The sequence below is a fragment of the Notamacropus eugenii genome, chromosome 1 (assembly GCF_028372415.1).
Source record: "Notamacropus eugenii isolate mMacEug1 chromosome 1, mMacEug1.pri_v2, whole genome shotgun sequence".
Taxonomy (NCBI): Eukaryota; Metazoa; Chordata; class Mammalia; order Diprotodontia; family Macropodidae; genus Notamacropus; species Notamacropus eugenii.
Genome location: NC_092872.1, coordinates 91,150,507 through 91,167,777, shown reverse-complemented (window position 1 = coordinate 91,167,777; position 17,271 = coordinate 91,150,507). Strand labels below are relative to the sequence as shown.

Genomic DNA, 17,271 nt, shown 5'->3' with positions numbered 1-17,271 from the left:
TCAAAGTCAGCTCCTCTTCCTCATCCAACCTTATTCTCTGGCCTCTCTCCACAGGTGTGTCGGCAGGCATGTTGGGCACCAATGACAATGAGGCAGGTAATGATCTGTTGCTCCCAAATGGATCCCTGGCAGGCAACCTGGATGAATTCACTGAGGCATGGCAGGTCAGTCTTACCCTCCCCATTGAGGGCATACAGGGAGTGTGCCTACAAATGGTGTCTCCAGGTCCCCATTAGATTTGGTTTATCCTCTGATAATACAAGGCAGGTCTTTAATAGGGTAGCTGGAGATACAGTAGATAGAATGCCAGGCCTGGATTCAGGAAGACTCATCTTCCTGAGCTCAAATGAGGCCTCAGACACTTACTACCTAAGTGACCTTGGGCAAGTCACTTAATCCTCTTGGCCTCAGTTCCTCATCTGTAAAATGAGCTGGAGAAGGAAATGGCATATCAATGCAATATCGTTGTCAAGAAAACCCCGAATGGGGTCATAAATCAGATATGATCCAAGAAAACATGGTTTTTAATGCTGCTTGTTTCTTTAGAATGATGCAGGAAGCAAACAAGCATGTGTTAAGTCCCTACCATGTGCCAGGCATTGTGCTCAATGCCTTATAAATATAATCTTATTTGATCTAATAGCACAACTCTTTGAGAAGGTGCTATTATCTTCATTTTACAATTGAGGAAACTGAGGCAGAGATCAAGTGACTTACCCAGGGTGACACAGTAAGTGTTGGAGGCTGAATTGGAACTCAGGTCTTACTGATTCTGGGCCCAGGGCTCTATTCATTGCACCACCCAGCAGCCTCTCTGCTAGGCTTTTAGGGCTACCCCCAGAAAGACCCACTATCAGAGGCAGAGATATACAGTGAAATGGTTGTTAGAGGACTTGGGTTCAGATCCCTAGTTATGCCCTCTTATTATCTGTATGACAAAATGAGGGGGTTAAACTAGATAGTCTCTGTGATCCTTTCCAACTTTTCACTTAAGATCCAATGTCTCAGTTTCTCCCTGTGTAAAATAAGGGGGTTGGATTACTTGGTCTCTAGGGCCATTCAGTTCTAAAACAATGATTCTACTGGAAATGGAGAAAATGAGGCAGGATGATATTAGAAGTAAGAAAAATGAGGATTCTATCTGAAGGAAATCAATCTCTCTACTCTGGGAGACTTTGCTACTCCGTCAAAAGCCATGAAAATCTCTCCATCACAGTATTTTTAGGAGAAACCAAGAACAGTACTGTTAAATACCAACCACCCACCAGAATCTGAGGGCTTTTTAAATGTTTTTCATGCTCAAAGCCTCATCTCTATATTGCATAGGCATTGGGGGTGGGTAATGAATTATTTTTTTCTGTTTATTTAGTAGATTATACAAAGAAACAAGAGTCTGTTACACCTACTAAAATCTTATTCAAATTCTGCACTGTGGGGTGGAGGTGACTATGTAGTTTCCACGGCTGTGACAGCAGTATGAATCTGTGCTCTGTGAGGTTCCTACAAAGGCAGGGCATCTTTCAGTACAGACCTAGCAGCAGACCTTTTATCTGACATCCAATGACCAGCTCAGCTAAACTGAGAGACTCTTGACCAGAAAGTTAATCGCTGAGGTGGTGAATTCTGGGGGCTAAAGAAATTCATGAAAATTAATGAAATTCATGAAAATGAGATATAGAGTTGTCATCTAAACTGGGCAGAGAAAATACCCAAACTTGTGAAATCATGATTTTTTTTCTGAAGAATAACCCATGGTCCTGAGATGAAACTTTAGGAATATACTTAGACTGGGTTCAGTCTTGGAGGTATAAATCTGCACCTTTCACTTGGATTAACAGAAAGTACAGTGTGTTGGTTTCCTGTTGAATCATTTTAGTTGCGTCTGACTGATTCATCATGATGCCATTTGGAGTTTTCTTGGCAAAGATACTGAAGAGGTTTGTCATTTCCTTTTCCAGATCATTTTACAGATGAGGAAACTGAGGCAAACAAAAGAAGTACCTAGGGTCACACAGCTAGTAAGTGTCTGAGGCTGGATTTGAACTCAGGAAGATGACTCCAAGCCTTTCACTCTATCCACTGTGTCACCTAGCTGCTCCTGCAGAGCATACTGCCAATGTGTTAATGACAGGGCTGTCATTTTCAACCTCTCCATTACTGGGGCTTGTCACAAATCATACTCACAATAATCCTTTGATTTACTCTAGAGAAAACCATAGGTCAGGTGACTTGCTCAAAGTCACATGGAATAAGTAGTAGATCTGGGATGTTATCGATGGCATCTTGTAAGTTTTACCTGGCTTTTAAGTTCTAGTTTTCACCAGAAACTGAAATATCCTGGGCATACACACACAAAAATCAAGTCTTTACTAAATAACTGTCATGTGCCAAGCACTATACTAGGTGCCAACAATACAGACCAAAACAATTCCTACTCATAAACCCTGGGTTCCAAACCAAGCTCTGATATTTACAAGCTGTGTGACCCTGGGGAAAAAGATCACTTAACATCTTGGAACTCTAATTTCTTCATTTGCAAAATGAAAATAATACCTATAGTACTTATCTTACAGTGGTGTGAGGACCAAATGAGATGAGCCATTATTTCCCTTTGGAAAATGTTTGTATTTACCCCACTAGGTGGATGGTGAGTGCAAGGCCCAGAGAAGGAAAGCAGAGGTCTGCCCTGGGGCTGCTTCTTCCAGACTCTGCAAGGTATTCTTTCTGGATGCCCACTCTGAGCTCCGAAATTGCTTCCGAGTGGTGAGTACAAGTGGGGTTGGTGGTTAAAAACTCAGAAAGAGGAAACACTGTAGGAACAAGGCAGGATGGTGCTTGGGAATATAGGGCCCTTCCTGGACACTGAGACCCAATGCCCCCAATGGGGTGGCACAGTCTCCAGCTGCGCATCAGTTCTCCAAATAGTCTCTTGATTAACCCTCTGTTGAGATACTATGCCGATGAAGCATCAAAGTTCTTTAAAGTCTTTTCTAAAAAACCCAATTCCTAGAGAATGTGAGTCAGCAACACCATCTAAAGCTGGAAAAGCAATTTAAGTAAGGGATAGATTCACCCCCTTCCCCCAATTCCTCCTCACCCTTCAAGGGTCATTTCATTTTTATTTCCTTGTTCATGGCTGCCTCCAGGTCCCAGAAAACCCTTAACATCCTTCCCTTCTGTTTCTTTGCCCCATTTCCCAACCCATTAGTCAATACTGATTGACCTGTGGGCAAGGTGGAGCAGCTGTGGGGCATTCTATTACAGGTAGATCCTGCCCCGTTCTACAGTATGTGCATCCAGGACGCCTGCGAGCTGAGTGAACTCCAGGCTGCCTGCGGTATGGTCTCTGCCTACATTCACCTATGCAGCCGAGGCTTCGTTCCCCTGGCAACTCCTCCTCCGTGCAGTAAGTGCTTAAAACTCTCCGATGGTGCCTTTGCCTGGTTGTTTCCTTACCCCATCTGATAGAGGAGGCTTCTTGTCCACACTCTGGTTATTTCCACAGGACCTTGAGATATTCTGTCCTCGAGATGGTTTAGATAAAAGTCTGACCAGACCCACCCTGCCTGGGTTTGCAATTCCTACAGATGCCCCTCCCTAATTAGTCATTTATTCAAGAAATATGGAGGTCCTAAGTGTCAGATACTGAGCCTGTGACAGAAACAGAAGTATTTTGGTGAGTAAGGAGATAAGAAACAGTTCTAATTGTAGGTGCCACTTCCCCTCGATAAATTACTTTTTATATACATTTCTATTTAGCTTTCTGTATATATGTACATATTATTCTCTGCCTCCCTTGTCCTCCTGTACATAACCCTCCTAAGGGATTTCTTTGCTTTTATGTCCTTCATGACTTCCACTTTAACACTTATTGAATGAAGGAACTGAATACACATTAAAATATATTTTGGGGAAGGGGGAAGACAAGCATTTTATCTACTAAGTGCCTACCTACTATGTGCCAGGTGCTTTAGCATGTTATCTCACTTGATCCTCACAGTTGTCCCGTTATGATGCCCCATTTACAGCTGAAGAAACTGAGAAACTGACTCGTCCAGCGTCATACAGCTAGTATGTATCTGAGGTCATATCTGAAACTCAGGTCTTCATGACTGGCACTGCATTCGTTGCACTGCCTAGGGAATCTCCAGTGAGACACAAAACATAGCAGACATTTGATAAATGTTTGGTAGATGAGGCAATGACCTTTGAGTTGGGCCTTAAAAGATGGATAGATATCAGACAGGCAGAACTGGTGGGGAGCATATTCTAGGGAAAAGGGACAAATGATTGGAAACTAGGGGGTAGTTCTTGTGGTCAGAGCACAAAAAGGAGAGCAATCTGAGCTATGCCCAGGCCAGGCCAAACTTTGGGAGGCATTGAATGCTAAGAATTGGTGCTTTATTAGGTAGATAACGGGTTGCACTTATCCTTATTACTACCCGCAAATACACTTTACTCCTGACATATCTGATGTTAATGCTCCCCCTTCCACTTAGTTTTACATTGTCACAGGTTACATATTTGTCTCATCAGACTCTAAGTGCCAGGGACTCCATGTAGTGCTCTTTAAATGGTGTCCAATAATAATAACTCACATTCGTATAGTGCTTTCTGGTAACAAAGCACTTTACATCTATTACCTCATTTAACTTCTACTAAAGGCCCAATCAGAGGACTCACTGTAGTGTGAAGGTGACCCCTACATTCTCAAAAGGGATATCAATGAAATACAAGCTATGGAAGGGTGTACCAAATTGGGAAGGCTTTGACGAGGCTCCTAGCAACAGACCCTCAATCAGTGTGGCTAAAGAACTAAACTAGCTTTAGCTCAGGGAGACTTACATTGGAAGGCTGACCAAGAGATAAATCTTGTTGACCAAGGCAACGCACTGAACCATCTACAAAGGTATGGAAGAGTAATACCCTAATGAAATCTGAGATCATTTGCAAGATTGCAATATTTCATTTCATGCAAGGCATCAGATAGAAATAAGCATTTAATAAAGGCTTTTTAGTGGCAGTCATAATGATGATGATAAGGTCTTTCCTAGGTCAGTATTTACCACAGACAGCTCTGGAACAATGTATAAGGAAAGTCTTAGCCAATTATTAAGTTTTCAGTTTGTATATATGTATTTTTTTTCCAGAGCTAGTCATTAAATATTTATCTACATTACATTTTGACTAATTGTTCAGTACCTTTTCATCCCATTGAGGAATGATGTTTGTCAAGGTTAGTAAGATGACCAAAGAAAGAGCTATCCTGGAATTGTTTATTTCTGAGGCAGGAAAGGACCTAAAAAGATCATCTACTCCTATGCCCCAGGACATAGTGAGATCCCTATTAGTGAGAATAATGAGTCCCCTGATGTCTTATGGAATTATAATTGTGAATAGTGTAAACTGGAATACATGCAAACATTTCAGATGACAATATTTGAACGAACTGGAAATTAACTATATTATAAAAAAGTAATTTAATCATAAAGTTTTGATAGAGTATGTCTTTCCCCAGAGATATAATGCTTTTATAGCAACTGTGCTGCACTCTCACATGTGGGTCCTGAGAAGAAGACCTTGTGTTTGAGGCATCTTGGGCCATCCATTCAAAATCACCCATCAAAAGCCCCCACTAGTGTATTTACTCTTACTAGGCCAACCAGGAGACGTTATTATCAAAAGACATTTTATCAAAAGCATTAGAAAGTAACAAAATATTCCTCTAACACATTCCCCTCCCATAAATTACAAAAGGACGTATAAAAAAGGGGGAAAACATGTAGGGAATACACATATCCAGATAATATGCATGGAGAGGTTATATATGTAGGTAACACACATGGCTAAAGTAATACATGTACCTTTGACACTTTAGAGCTGCTGCTGTCCTCTGATGTCATCCTTCTCTCTTTCTGCAGAGAAATGGGCCTGCCCACCCTGCCCCCTCATTGAGAAGGTGGTTCTTTGTTAACTCTTTGGTGATGAAACCTCAGTCCAATAGTTAGACTTAAAATTGTCTAAGAGATTTTCTGTCTTTTGAACTCCCTTTCTCTTGTTGCTGTCTATACAGTTCTTCAGTATAAACTCTTCAAGTTATAACCCAAAATTTCTTTCAACTTTTATTGTATCTCTGAGTCACTAGTATGGTTTATCTCCAAATCATTCCAAGAGCCGCACATCACAAAATTGCAAAAGAGTTAAGGTGAGAAAACTCCTTTATAATGGCCTTGGTTGCCAATGACTGAGATGGGCTATATGGAGTTGGAAACTATTTTGCACCAACAACCAACATTACTCTACTTCCTACATGTCAAGACTTTGATAAATCTCTTATCTCATCATCCACAGATATGAATTGCAACTCACCCTTGCTTGTCTGTCCCCTAACAATTGTACCTAACTTTCCATAAATCTCCCAGAGGAGGTCTGCTCATCATTCTAGGTTCCTTCCTTCAGATCTCTTGACACTGGGTGGAACACGTGGACAGTTATCCCTTCACTTAGCCAATGTTGTGTAACTGGCCTGTCTCTTTTCCCATCTTACCTTTCTTTGATGATATACTTTATGCCCTGTCTCATTTGTAATGGTTTGCAGCCTACTTACCCCACCATGCGCCTTTCCATCATCCTGTGGGCAATCCTTAGCTTTAATTCTCTAGAAGCTGGCATTCCTTTATTTATAGCCACACAACTTCACCAGAAGAATATTGAGGTCAAAAAGATGGAACTTTGTTTCAGGGAGAAGTCCGGATTCATTAGAAGAACTTTGCAATTTTCCAGAGACAATCCAGCCCAGAAAATTCTATGGGTTGTCCATTCATATATCATATACTGAAGGGCACAGATGCTGTTTCTGCTCCCTTGGGGTTTGTAACTAAGAGTAACCAGCCTAGCTACCTGCCTACAGGATATTCAGTGAAAGAACAATTGACATAATTAAATATTTACACAGTTAAGTTTAGGGAGAGAGAGTTTAGTATTTGGTAGAGGATCATTAGGAAAAATTACACCATGCTACTCCATTCCAGGTATAGTCTGGTTTTATACCAGGGAAGGAGACTGACCTATTATCCTCAACTACCCTATCCCGCTAAAGGTGGGAGGAATACTCCTTGTAGCTTGATATCGAGCAGTCTTCCAGAATTATATGGTTATCACTTTGGCATCATATCTTTCTCCATTGAGGTTTCAATATATCAAGGGGTGGATCAGCATAGGAAATCAAATGAGAATTTGGGGGGGAGTTTCATAGAAACAGACAACACAAAAAAAGTGTTTTTATTTAACATTGACCTACATATAGCCTATGACCACATACTTAACCCAAATTTTACAATAAGGTACTATAAACACCCCATAAAAGAAAAAAGGAAAATTCAGACTTCTTTTCTGGTACAAAGGGATGGCCAAAAAATTTTAAGCAGATTTTTCAGATCATTGGGGGGGCATGCCCCTAACCCCCATGATGTGGAAGGGATAGCTGTATTAACTGCCTTCCCCATAAAAGTAAATTTCTAGGGGCAGAGCCAAGATGGCGGAGTAGAAAGACGCACATACACATAGCTCCAAACCCACAACCCACAGAACGGCCACAGGGGAGTAACTCACGGCGAATTCTGCACCCAGAGGCCACGGAATATTGGAGCGAGGGAGATTTCTGTTCCGGAGGGACCTGCAAACCTCTCGCGGGGGGTCCTTCACGCTGCGGACTGGGCCCCAGGACTGGGTGCCGGGACTGGGAGCCGGGACTGGGAGCTGAGTGCAGCCCTGCTGTGGCCATGGCACCGAGAGGAAAAGACCCAAGCGGGCTTCAGGGACGGGATCTCCAGTGGCCACGCGGGTCCCTCCACCCACAGAGGGACCTGCAAACCTCTCACAAAAGGTCCGTCGCGCTGCAGACGCGGAGCCCAGCCCAGACCTGCGGCCGCAGCACCAAGAGAAACAGACCCGAGCAGGCTTCAGGGACAGGATCTCCAGCGGCCACACAAGTCCCTCCGCCCACAGGTGACGGGGGTCGGTGAGAGAGTCTCTTTGGCGGGTCGAGAAGGGAGAGGGGTGCCCCCATGATTCGGGCCCCCCCCCCCCCCCGGGAGGTAGAAGCTGAGAGGCGGCTGCAGACCTGGGCTCCCCAAGCGGGCAGGAGCCTGGATCCATTGTGGAAGGTCTGTGCATAAACCCCCTGAGGGAACTGAGCCTGAGAGGCGGCCCTGCCCCAACCTGACCACTTGAACTTAATCTCACACTGAATAGCAGCCCTGCCCCCGCCAAAAGCCCTAAGGCTGGAAGCAGCATTTGAATCTCAGTCCCCAAACACTGGCTGGGAGGATCAGGAGGCGAAGTGGGTGTGAAGAGAATATTCAGAGGTCAAGTCACTGGCTGGGAAAATGCCCAGAAAAGGGAAAAGAAATATTGAAGGCTACTTTCTTGGAGAACAGGCATTTCCTCCCTTCCTTTCTGATGAGGAAGAACAATGCTTACCATCAGGCAAAGACACAGAAATCAAGGCTTCTGTGTCCCAGCCCACTCAATGGGCTCAGGCCATGGAAGAGCTCAAAAAGGATTTTGAAAATCAAGTTAGAGAGGTGGAGGAAAAACTGGGAAGAGAAATGAGAGAGATGAAAGAAAAGCATGAAAAGCAGATCAGCTCCCTGCTAAAGGAGACCCAAAAAAATGTTGAAGAAATTAACACCTTGAAAACTAGCCTAACTCAATTGGCAAAAGAGGTTCAAAAAGCCAATGAGGAGAAGAATGCTTTCAAAAGCAGAATTAGCCAAATGGAAAAGGAGATTCAAAAGCTCACTGAAGAAAATAGTTCTTTCAAAACTAGAATGGCACAGATGGAGGCTAAGGACTTTGTGAGAAACCATGATATCACAATACAAAACCAAAAGAATGGAAAAATGGAAGATAATGTGAAATATCTCATTGGAAAAACAACTGACCTGGAAAATAGATTCAGGAGAGACAATTTAAAAATTTTGGGACTACCTGAAAGCCATGATCAAAAGAAGAGCCTAGACATCATCTTTCATGAAATTATCAAGGAAAACTGCCCTGAGATTCTAGAACCAGAGGGAAAAATAATTATTCAAGGAATCCACCTATCACCACCTGAAAGAGATCCAAAAAGAGAAACTCCTAGGAACATTGTGGCCAAATTCCAGAGTTCCCAGGTCAAGGAGAAAATATTGCAAGCAGCTAGAAAGAAACAATTCAAGTATTGTGGAAATACAATCAGGATAACACAAGATCTAGCAGCCTCTACATTAAGGGATCGAAGGGCATGGAATAGGATATTCCAGAAGTCAAAGGAACTAGGACTAAAACCAAGAATCACCTACCCAGCAAAACTGAGTATAATACTTCAGGGGAAAAAATGGTCTTTCAATGAAATAGAGGATTTTCAAGCATTCTTGATGAAAAGACCAGAGCTGAAAAGAAAATTTGACTTTCAAACACAAGAATGAAGAGAAGCATGAAAAGGTGAACAGCAAAGAGAAATCATAAGGGACTCACTAAAGTTGAACTGTTTACATTCCTACATGGAAAGACAATATTTGTAACTCTTGAAACATTTCAGTATCTGGGTGCTGGGTGGGAGTACACACACACACATGCACACACACATACATACATAGAGACAGAGTACACAGAGTGAATTGAAGAGGATGGGATCATATCTTAAAAAAAAAATGAAATCAAGCAGTGAGAGAGAAATATATTGGGAGGAGAAAGGGAGAAATTGAATGGGGCAAATTATCTCTCATAAAAGAGGCAAGCAAAAAACTTATTAGTGGAGGGATAAAGAGGGGAGGTGAGAGAAAAACATGAAGTCTACTGTCATCACATTCCACTAAAGGAAAGAATAAAATGCACACTCATTTTGGTAGGAAAACCTATCTCACAATACAGGAAAGTGGGGGACAAGGGGACAAGCAGGGTGGGGGGATGATAGAAGGGAGGGCATGAGGAGGAGAATGCAATTTGAGGTCGACACTCATGGGGAGGGATAGGATCAAAAGAGAATAGAAGTAATGGGGGACAGGATAGGATGAAGGGAAATATAGTTAGTCCCATACAACACAACTATTATGGAAGTCATTTGCAAAACTACACAGATTTGGCCTATATTGAATTGCTTGCCTTCCAAAGGGAAGGGGTGGAGAGGGAGGGAGGTAAAGAAGTTGGAACTCAAAGTGTTAGGATCAACTGTAATGTTCTTACCACTAGGAAATAAGAAATACAGGTAAAGGGGTATAGAAAGCTATCTGGCCCTACAGGACAAAAGAGAAGATGGAGACAAGGGCAGAGAGGGATGATAGAAGAGAGAGCAGATTGGTCATAGGGGCAATTAGAATGCTTGGTGTTTGGGGGGGGGGAGGGGATAAAAGGGGAGAAAATTTGTAACCCAAAATTTTGTGAAAATGAATGTTAAAAATTAAATAAAAAAAATAAAAATAAAAGTAAATTTTTAAAAAAATAGCTTCTTTCCCTCCTTTCATATCTATTGTTTTTTCCATCTCTTTCCTTCTTTTCTACAAGGTACAGGCCGAAGATTACTTCCCTCTCCTCCCTTTTTGAGGCAAAGTCAAGGAAATCTTGGAGATATTAAATGATTTCCCTGAGCTCACACAACAATCCTGAGATTTCCCTGCTTTCCCCTTGCACACACAATTCACCAGACCAACTAGCTTTTGCTGACCTGAGGGTTTGTCATAAACCTGGCTTCAGGAAACCATAGCAGTTCTACCCATTTCTATCCATCTATCCCTAGTCTATAATATATAGAAGCGGAAATTATTTTGTACCAACAACCAAAATTATTCTACTTCCTACACTTTAAAACTTTGATAGATCTTCTATCTCATCATCCACAGATACAAATTGCAATTCATCCTTGCATGTCTGTCCCCTGACCATTGTCCATATCTTTCCATAAATCTCTTTTAGGAGGTCCATACCAATAGAAGACCAAAAAAAAAAAAAAAAAAACCTGTGGCAGTGTGAGGTTTTGTGGTGGAGTGTAAAGGTGACAGGGAAGGCGAAGGGGATAAGAGACAAACATCCTCAAGAATGGTCAGAGCTTTTGCTGGCCTTTAGGCAACATGTTCATTGTGAAAGCTCTCCTTAATTGTCACTTTTTTTTTCCACAGAGAGAAGAAAGGGGAGTTGGCTTTGACTTTTAAAACTTTGCTGATATAAAAATCTTTAGCCTAAGAAATCTAAACCAAGAGTTGTATTTAGTTTAGTCATTTTCAGTCATGTCCAACTCTAAAACAGAGCTGGAGCTCTATCTTTTTCTCTGTCTTATTTAACATAAGCTGGGCTTCTCAAACATGCTTTGTTTTTTAAGATCAAAAAGTAGAGAGAGAACCAGTTTCACTTTGATTTCTGCTCAGAAATCAAAAAATAAACTTGCTCAGGCAAGTTTAACCAGTCAGTCTGAACACATTGAGGAACAGCTTGGCTGTTTAATAAAAGTCGGTATTTTAGAAACGTCTGCATTTCTACCAAAAAAAACCCCAAAACAAATAGGACTGCTCCTTTTCAGGCCACCCAGCACTTATTAAGTGATCACACACATGTGTGGCACTTTTCTGGGCACTGGGCCAGGGTAACAAAACAGTTTTAGTACTTGCCCTGGAGGAGTTTATGTTTAAATAAAAAAATCAGTCTTTGCCAAACCACATACATTCACATGAAGGAGAGAGATGCCCAACCTGGACTTCATCAACATTGGCTACTCTCAGGGAAAAACAGCAATAGGTGTTGAGTGGTTGCCAGATTTGTGGCCAGTGGGCTGCGTTCTGAAGTCAAGAAATAGAGGGCTTGGATTTATGTTGCTAAATTTACCTGTTGCACACACAGTTAAAGTCTTCTACAATTGTCTTGACTCCCAAGTTCTATCTTTTGCCATATTCTTGGATACATCCAAGAAACATTTATGTTGTCAGGGTTCTTCTGTTGATCATAGCAAAATTTTAAGTCATAGCCATCTCACTTTTTCATCTGGAAAAATTAATTGTGAGAAAAAAACAATATAGATAATGGATATATTCCCTGACTGTATCCAAGAAGATGGTAAAAGTATGAGTTAGAGGTTGGTATAACTATTCAAGGCTTAGCAGTGCTTGCAAAAGGCAAATTTAGCACCTAGAAAAATTATCAGGAAGAAAGCAACCTTGGACTTTTCCTAGGAAGTTTCTATGCCTAGAGTTGGGATGATTTCTAGTTCTATGACAGTATTACCAATATTATTACTTGACACTCTTTTGCCATTTACTCTAACAACTTTATTTCTGAATCAGTCTCTAAGAAGATGTATTAATTTCAGTATTATGTCCAATTCTTCATGGCCTCATTTGGGGTTTTCTTGGCAAAGATACTGAGGGTGGTTTGTCATTCCTTTTCCAGCTGACTTTACAGATGAGGAAACTAAGAAAACATGGTTAAGTGACTTGCCCAGATTACATAGCTAATGTCTAAAGCCAGATTTGAACTCAGGAAGATGAATTTTCCTGACTTCCAGTTCAGCACTCTAGAGAATCCCTGCATCAGCTTCAGCATAGCAAATGCTATTGGAAAGATCCACTTCCTCATCCCAGCATAATTCAATGGCAAAGACTGATTTTTTTTTACAACATAAACTCCTCTGGTGTTTTGTGAGCCAAAGGTTGGGGGTGGATGCTAATTATACTTTTCAATCATATGTAATACTTATAACACATATGTGTACATATACACATCTATATACACATTATATATGTGTATATATATTTACATATATATACACATATAAGCATATATATATATATATATATATACACATATATATATATGAATATTCACCAGTGGTGCAATTGAGACTTGTTGAATCTTCAAAGTTTTACTATATAAGAAAGTTGGCGGGGGGAAGGTCTATCCATCCAACACCAGCCTATGCACAAATCTACAACTATTCTGTATGTCTATCATTTTGACCCTAAAATTGAGAACACAGTAGAAAAAGACCATAGTCCCCAAATGGCAGAGAACCCCAATTACTTTTAGGGTATAATCTGTGGAATGATCTAAGAAAAGTGAGAGCTTTTTATCATTTTTGTCAGGTTGATGAAGGGCAGAAAAAAATAAGCGAAAGGTGGGTACAATTACTTCCTTTAGGATACTACAGGATCACCTAGTGTTTCTGGTAAATAAGAAATTCATCCAAAGTGAGTCCATATCCTCATTGGCCTAGTGAGAATGAAGCAGCAATTTAAATATAGTAAGCATTCAACATCTCCTCATTTTGAAAATGGAGTTAGAATAGGTTATCTCCTAAAAGTGCCTTTTATTTCTAATATCCTTTTAGCTTCCTTCTATGAGTTTAATCTCCTGGGGCCTTGACAGTCCCCCCTCAATCTAGATTCATAGGACTGAGAAGGGAGAAGCATAGGAAGAGGCCATGCTCTAAGGATATGAAAACCAGAGTGGCTAAAGTGGTTACTCAAGGTCGTACAAGAAGCAAACTATAGAGAGGAGTTACTAAGGGTCACACAGGTAGCAAGTTAAAGAAAGAAGTTATACTCAGGGTCATATAGGTAGCAAGTTAACACGGGGAGATTTGAACTCTGTTCCTCTGAGTCCATATTTGAAACCCTTGAGATGATGTCATCTTAACTGATCTGTTTGGTTTTAGATTTATAGAAGTGGCTAAATGGGTGTGTTATTAGGGAAAAAAAAGTCTCAATTTCCTTAGCTCTGAAAGGCAGGAGATGAACTAGCTCCAAGGTTCCTTCCAACTCTAAAGGTGTGATTCCTTAAGAGCGAAGACTTTGTAGGCTTAATGTTTATATTGGAATACAATAAAAGATTTACTGAAGACCAACAGAAGATAATTTTGCGATGACTTTGGCAGCAGTGCAATATGTTAAGACCTGTTAGGACTAGCATTGTTCCTTCTGCCCTGGAGAAGGGCCTCACTCCTATTTTCTTTTTCTTTTACAGTTTGAGATTCTGCTCAAGGAAGTCGTAGGCTGACAAAGGATGGACAACTCTTTCACCTTCTGACATCATCCAGCTCTAACATCCAACAACCCGTGGTAGCCTTGTAGAGAACCGTCTTTAGTGAGGGGAGAAAACATCTACTGGCACCTGAGAGAATGAAGAAAACAATGAGCATGCCTGTGGCCTGCTGAAGGGCAGCCATTTATTGCTCTTTTAAGTAACATGGCTAATGACATGGTAGAGTCCCCCAACAGGTTTCAGTAAACCTCTCCCTCCTCCACTCTAAGAGCCTAAGGCACTGGGATTGTAATGTCCTACACTAGCCTCAAAAGCTTTCCTCTGGCACTTCAAAGGATAGGTTCTACTGCAGAGAGTGAAAGGAAGAAAACAATCTGCTTTGGCTGGAAAGCTGACTTATTCATTGCATATTTTCTGAGCGCCTACTATATGAAATGCAGTGGTTCTGGGTCAACTGTGTCAGCAGTAAGGAAGGGCGGGTGTCAGGCGGGCTGCTTAGTTATTAATCCCATCAACTCAGGTTTCTACCAGCTGTATTTTGCCATCAAATTCCATTCCATAACTGGCTTGAAAAACAAGAGATTTGACTTACTGCACATGGCTTCCTTGACCTCGGCTGTCCCAACTTCCCATTTCCTACCAGGGCTGGAGAAGGTCTAGAGTCTCTGTTTACTCAGGTAGTCATAGAACTATCAAAAAGTGGGGAAGATCTCTTCAGATTTTCTTGTTATCAAAACTTTTTTTTTTGATACTGTAAATAAACTAGATTTGAATTTTGAGGTTTGATGGGAACAACCTCCTGAATTAATATTCTTGGGAAGCTCCCAAGTGAATAGTTACATTCCATCAGCACTAAGTCACAGATTTTCATAAATTATTCTGGCATGGAACTTATTCATGACACGGAATAACAGGGTACTGATTTATACTGTAATCAAACTTTTAACCTTGATTTAGTGTAATTTCCTTAATTTTGCTTCTTATGAATAAATTTGTTTGAATTCAAGCACTTTATTTGCTTTGGGGAATTCATTACTAAATCCACCAGTGAGAATAGGTTAGGTTTATTCCATTTTCGACCTTACATTTATTATTAAACCAGGGGTTCTGAACCTTTTTTGTGACAAGGTCTCCTTTGGTTTGGTGAAACCTATCTACCTTTTTGTTTTTAAATGACTAAAATAAAATACATAGAATTACAAAGGAAACCCCTTATGCCAAAATATAGTTATCAACATATTATTTTAAAAAGTTTAGAGTCTCCAAGTTATGAACTTCTGACCTAAACCACCTCAACAGAGAATATTATATCTTCCTTTTACAGATGATGAAATTGGTCCAGGGAGGGGAAACATCTCAGGACTATATACCTAGACTAGTATGTGGTGAAGGTGAGACTCAAACCCAGGACTTATGAGAGTTCAGCATGTCATAATACTGGGATAAAGGGTACAGGGCCTAAAGAAATGACCTGACTTCAACCTGTTCAGATATTTACTCTTTGGACTTCAGTTTCCTCATGTGCAAAGTGGGGTGGAGGGGGAGGATTGGATTTGATGGCTTCTGAGGTTGTGTCCAACTCTAGATCTATGATGCTATGACTAAACCTGATGTTCTTTCCACTGTCATGCCAAGGAAATTTCACTTTTGTAAAAGCTGATTATGAATGAGCACTCATTCCATCGTGCCCACTTAAGGTTATGCTTTCAGGATTCAAGATTTCAGAGCAAAGAGAATAATAGGCTTAAGGCTTTCTCAAGTCAGCATTTCTGATGCTAAAAGGCAAGGGACCACTTGGGACTGCCTTTGTTTTCACTGTTAACTAGTTAATTGTCATTTAGGAGCACTTGCTTTACATTGGCACTAAAAGGATTAGCTGGAGTTAGTTTACCCACTTGTTACAGAGGGTAATGAGTGGATAAGCCACCGTATGGCACTCCTAATAAGGTCCGCACTGTCAGTTCAAGGGCTTACCCATAGGCGCAAACAGAACTGAGTCACTAGAAATTTTGGGTCCCCTTTTCCATACCTAGGCATACACGCAGACCCTTTTAATGCTTCAATCCAGGCTTTTGCTTAGTCCATGAGTATGAATATGCCCAACAATAATTTATCATTTATCACATTTGAACCCTGTTTCATTTAGATTCTAATCTCTTTCCAACTTCATATGACCTGAAAGGATTGCTCAGTAATATCCCCCATATTTAATATTTAATGAAAGTGGAATCAAAAAGAAAAAAAAATCCAGGTTAGATGTTTAAATCGTTAGGGCTTTTCCCAGGCAGAGATTTAAATTTTAAGTTCTTCAGATCTATCACTGTTATTATTGTTCCATGTCAGTCGTATGCTGACTCTTCATGAACCTGTTTGGAACTTCTTGGAAAAGATATTGGAACGATCTACCATTTCCTTCTCCAGCTCATTTTACAGATGAGGGAACTGAGGCAAACAGGGTTAAATGACTTGCCCAGGGTCACACAAGCTAGTAAATATCTGAGGCTGGATTTGAGTTCATGAAGTGTCTCCCCAATTCCAAGCCCAGCGCTCTATCCACTGTGCCACCTAGCTTCCTCAGATCTCAAAGTATACAATGTTACCTTTGGTTTTAGTTGCAGAGAGAACATGTATACACAAAAACAAAATACAGGGCGTTATCATCATTGCAACAACTTTTAGGTTTGAAAAGCATTTTCCATGTTATCTCACATTTGATCCTCACAACAACCCCACGGAATAGTTGGTCAGGGAAGGATTCATGATAGACTTGGGATTTGAACTAGACTTTGAAGGGTGGGGAGATTTTAGCTAGGTGGCGAGATGAAGGGGAACAACAGGAGAAAATGAAAATAAAGGCTCTGAGACAACAATTCAACAAGGCATTTTCAAGAAATACAAATTAAATCTTTGTCTAAAGCGATACATGCGAGGAGACAGTAAGAAATAGTAGGACGAGACTACCAATCATAGGCATGCACACCATGAGGTTGTTGCATACCAGTATGTTGACAATTAAAAGTTTAGACTTTATCTTTGCAGGGGAGAAGAAGTCACTGACAGTTTTTGAGAAAGAAAATTTGTCATTTTTCAGTTGTGTCCGACTCTCCATGACTTTATTTGGGGTTTTCTTGGGAGAGATACTGAAGTGGTTTGCAATTTCCTTCTCTAGCTCATTTTACAGATGAGAAAACTGAGGCAAACAGGATTAAGTGATTTGCCCAGGGCCCCACAGCTAGTATCTGAGGCCATATTTAAACTCAAGAA

The 17,271-nt window shown here is 40.9% G+C and overlaps 1 protein-coding gene across 1 annotated transcript in view; it reads left to right on the top strand.

The window, feature by feature from the left end:
• The window catches only part of LOC140504695 (uncharacterized), a 179,634-nt gene extending 164,621 nt beyond the window's left edge, over nt 1-15,013 (top strand). Inside the window, exons 71-74 of the mRNA XM_072610020.1 lie at nt 55-164; nt 2,641-2,763; nt 3,265-3,406; nt 13,990-15,013. Of these exons, the coding sequence (XP_072466121.1) occupies nt 55-164; nt 2,641-2,763; nt 3,265-3,406; nt 13,990-13,994 (380 nt within the window). The 3' untranslated portion in view covers nt 13,995-15,013. The remainder of the gene's footprint in view (nt 1-54; nt 165-2,640; nt 2,764-3,264; nt 3,407-13,989) is intronic.
• Nucleotides 15,014-17,271: the final 2,258 nt, after the last annotated feature.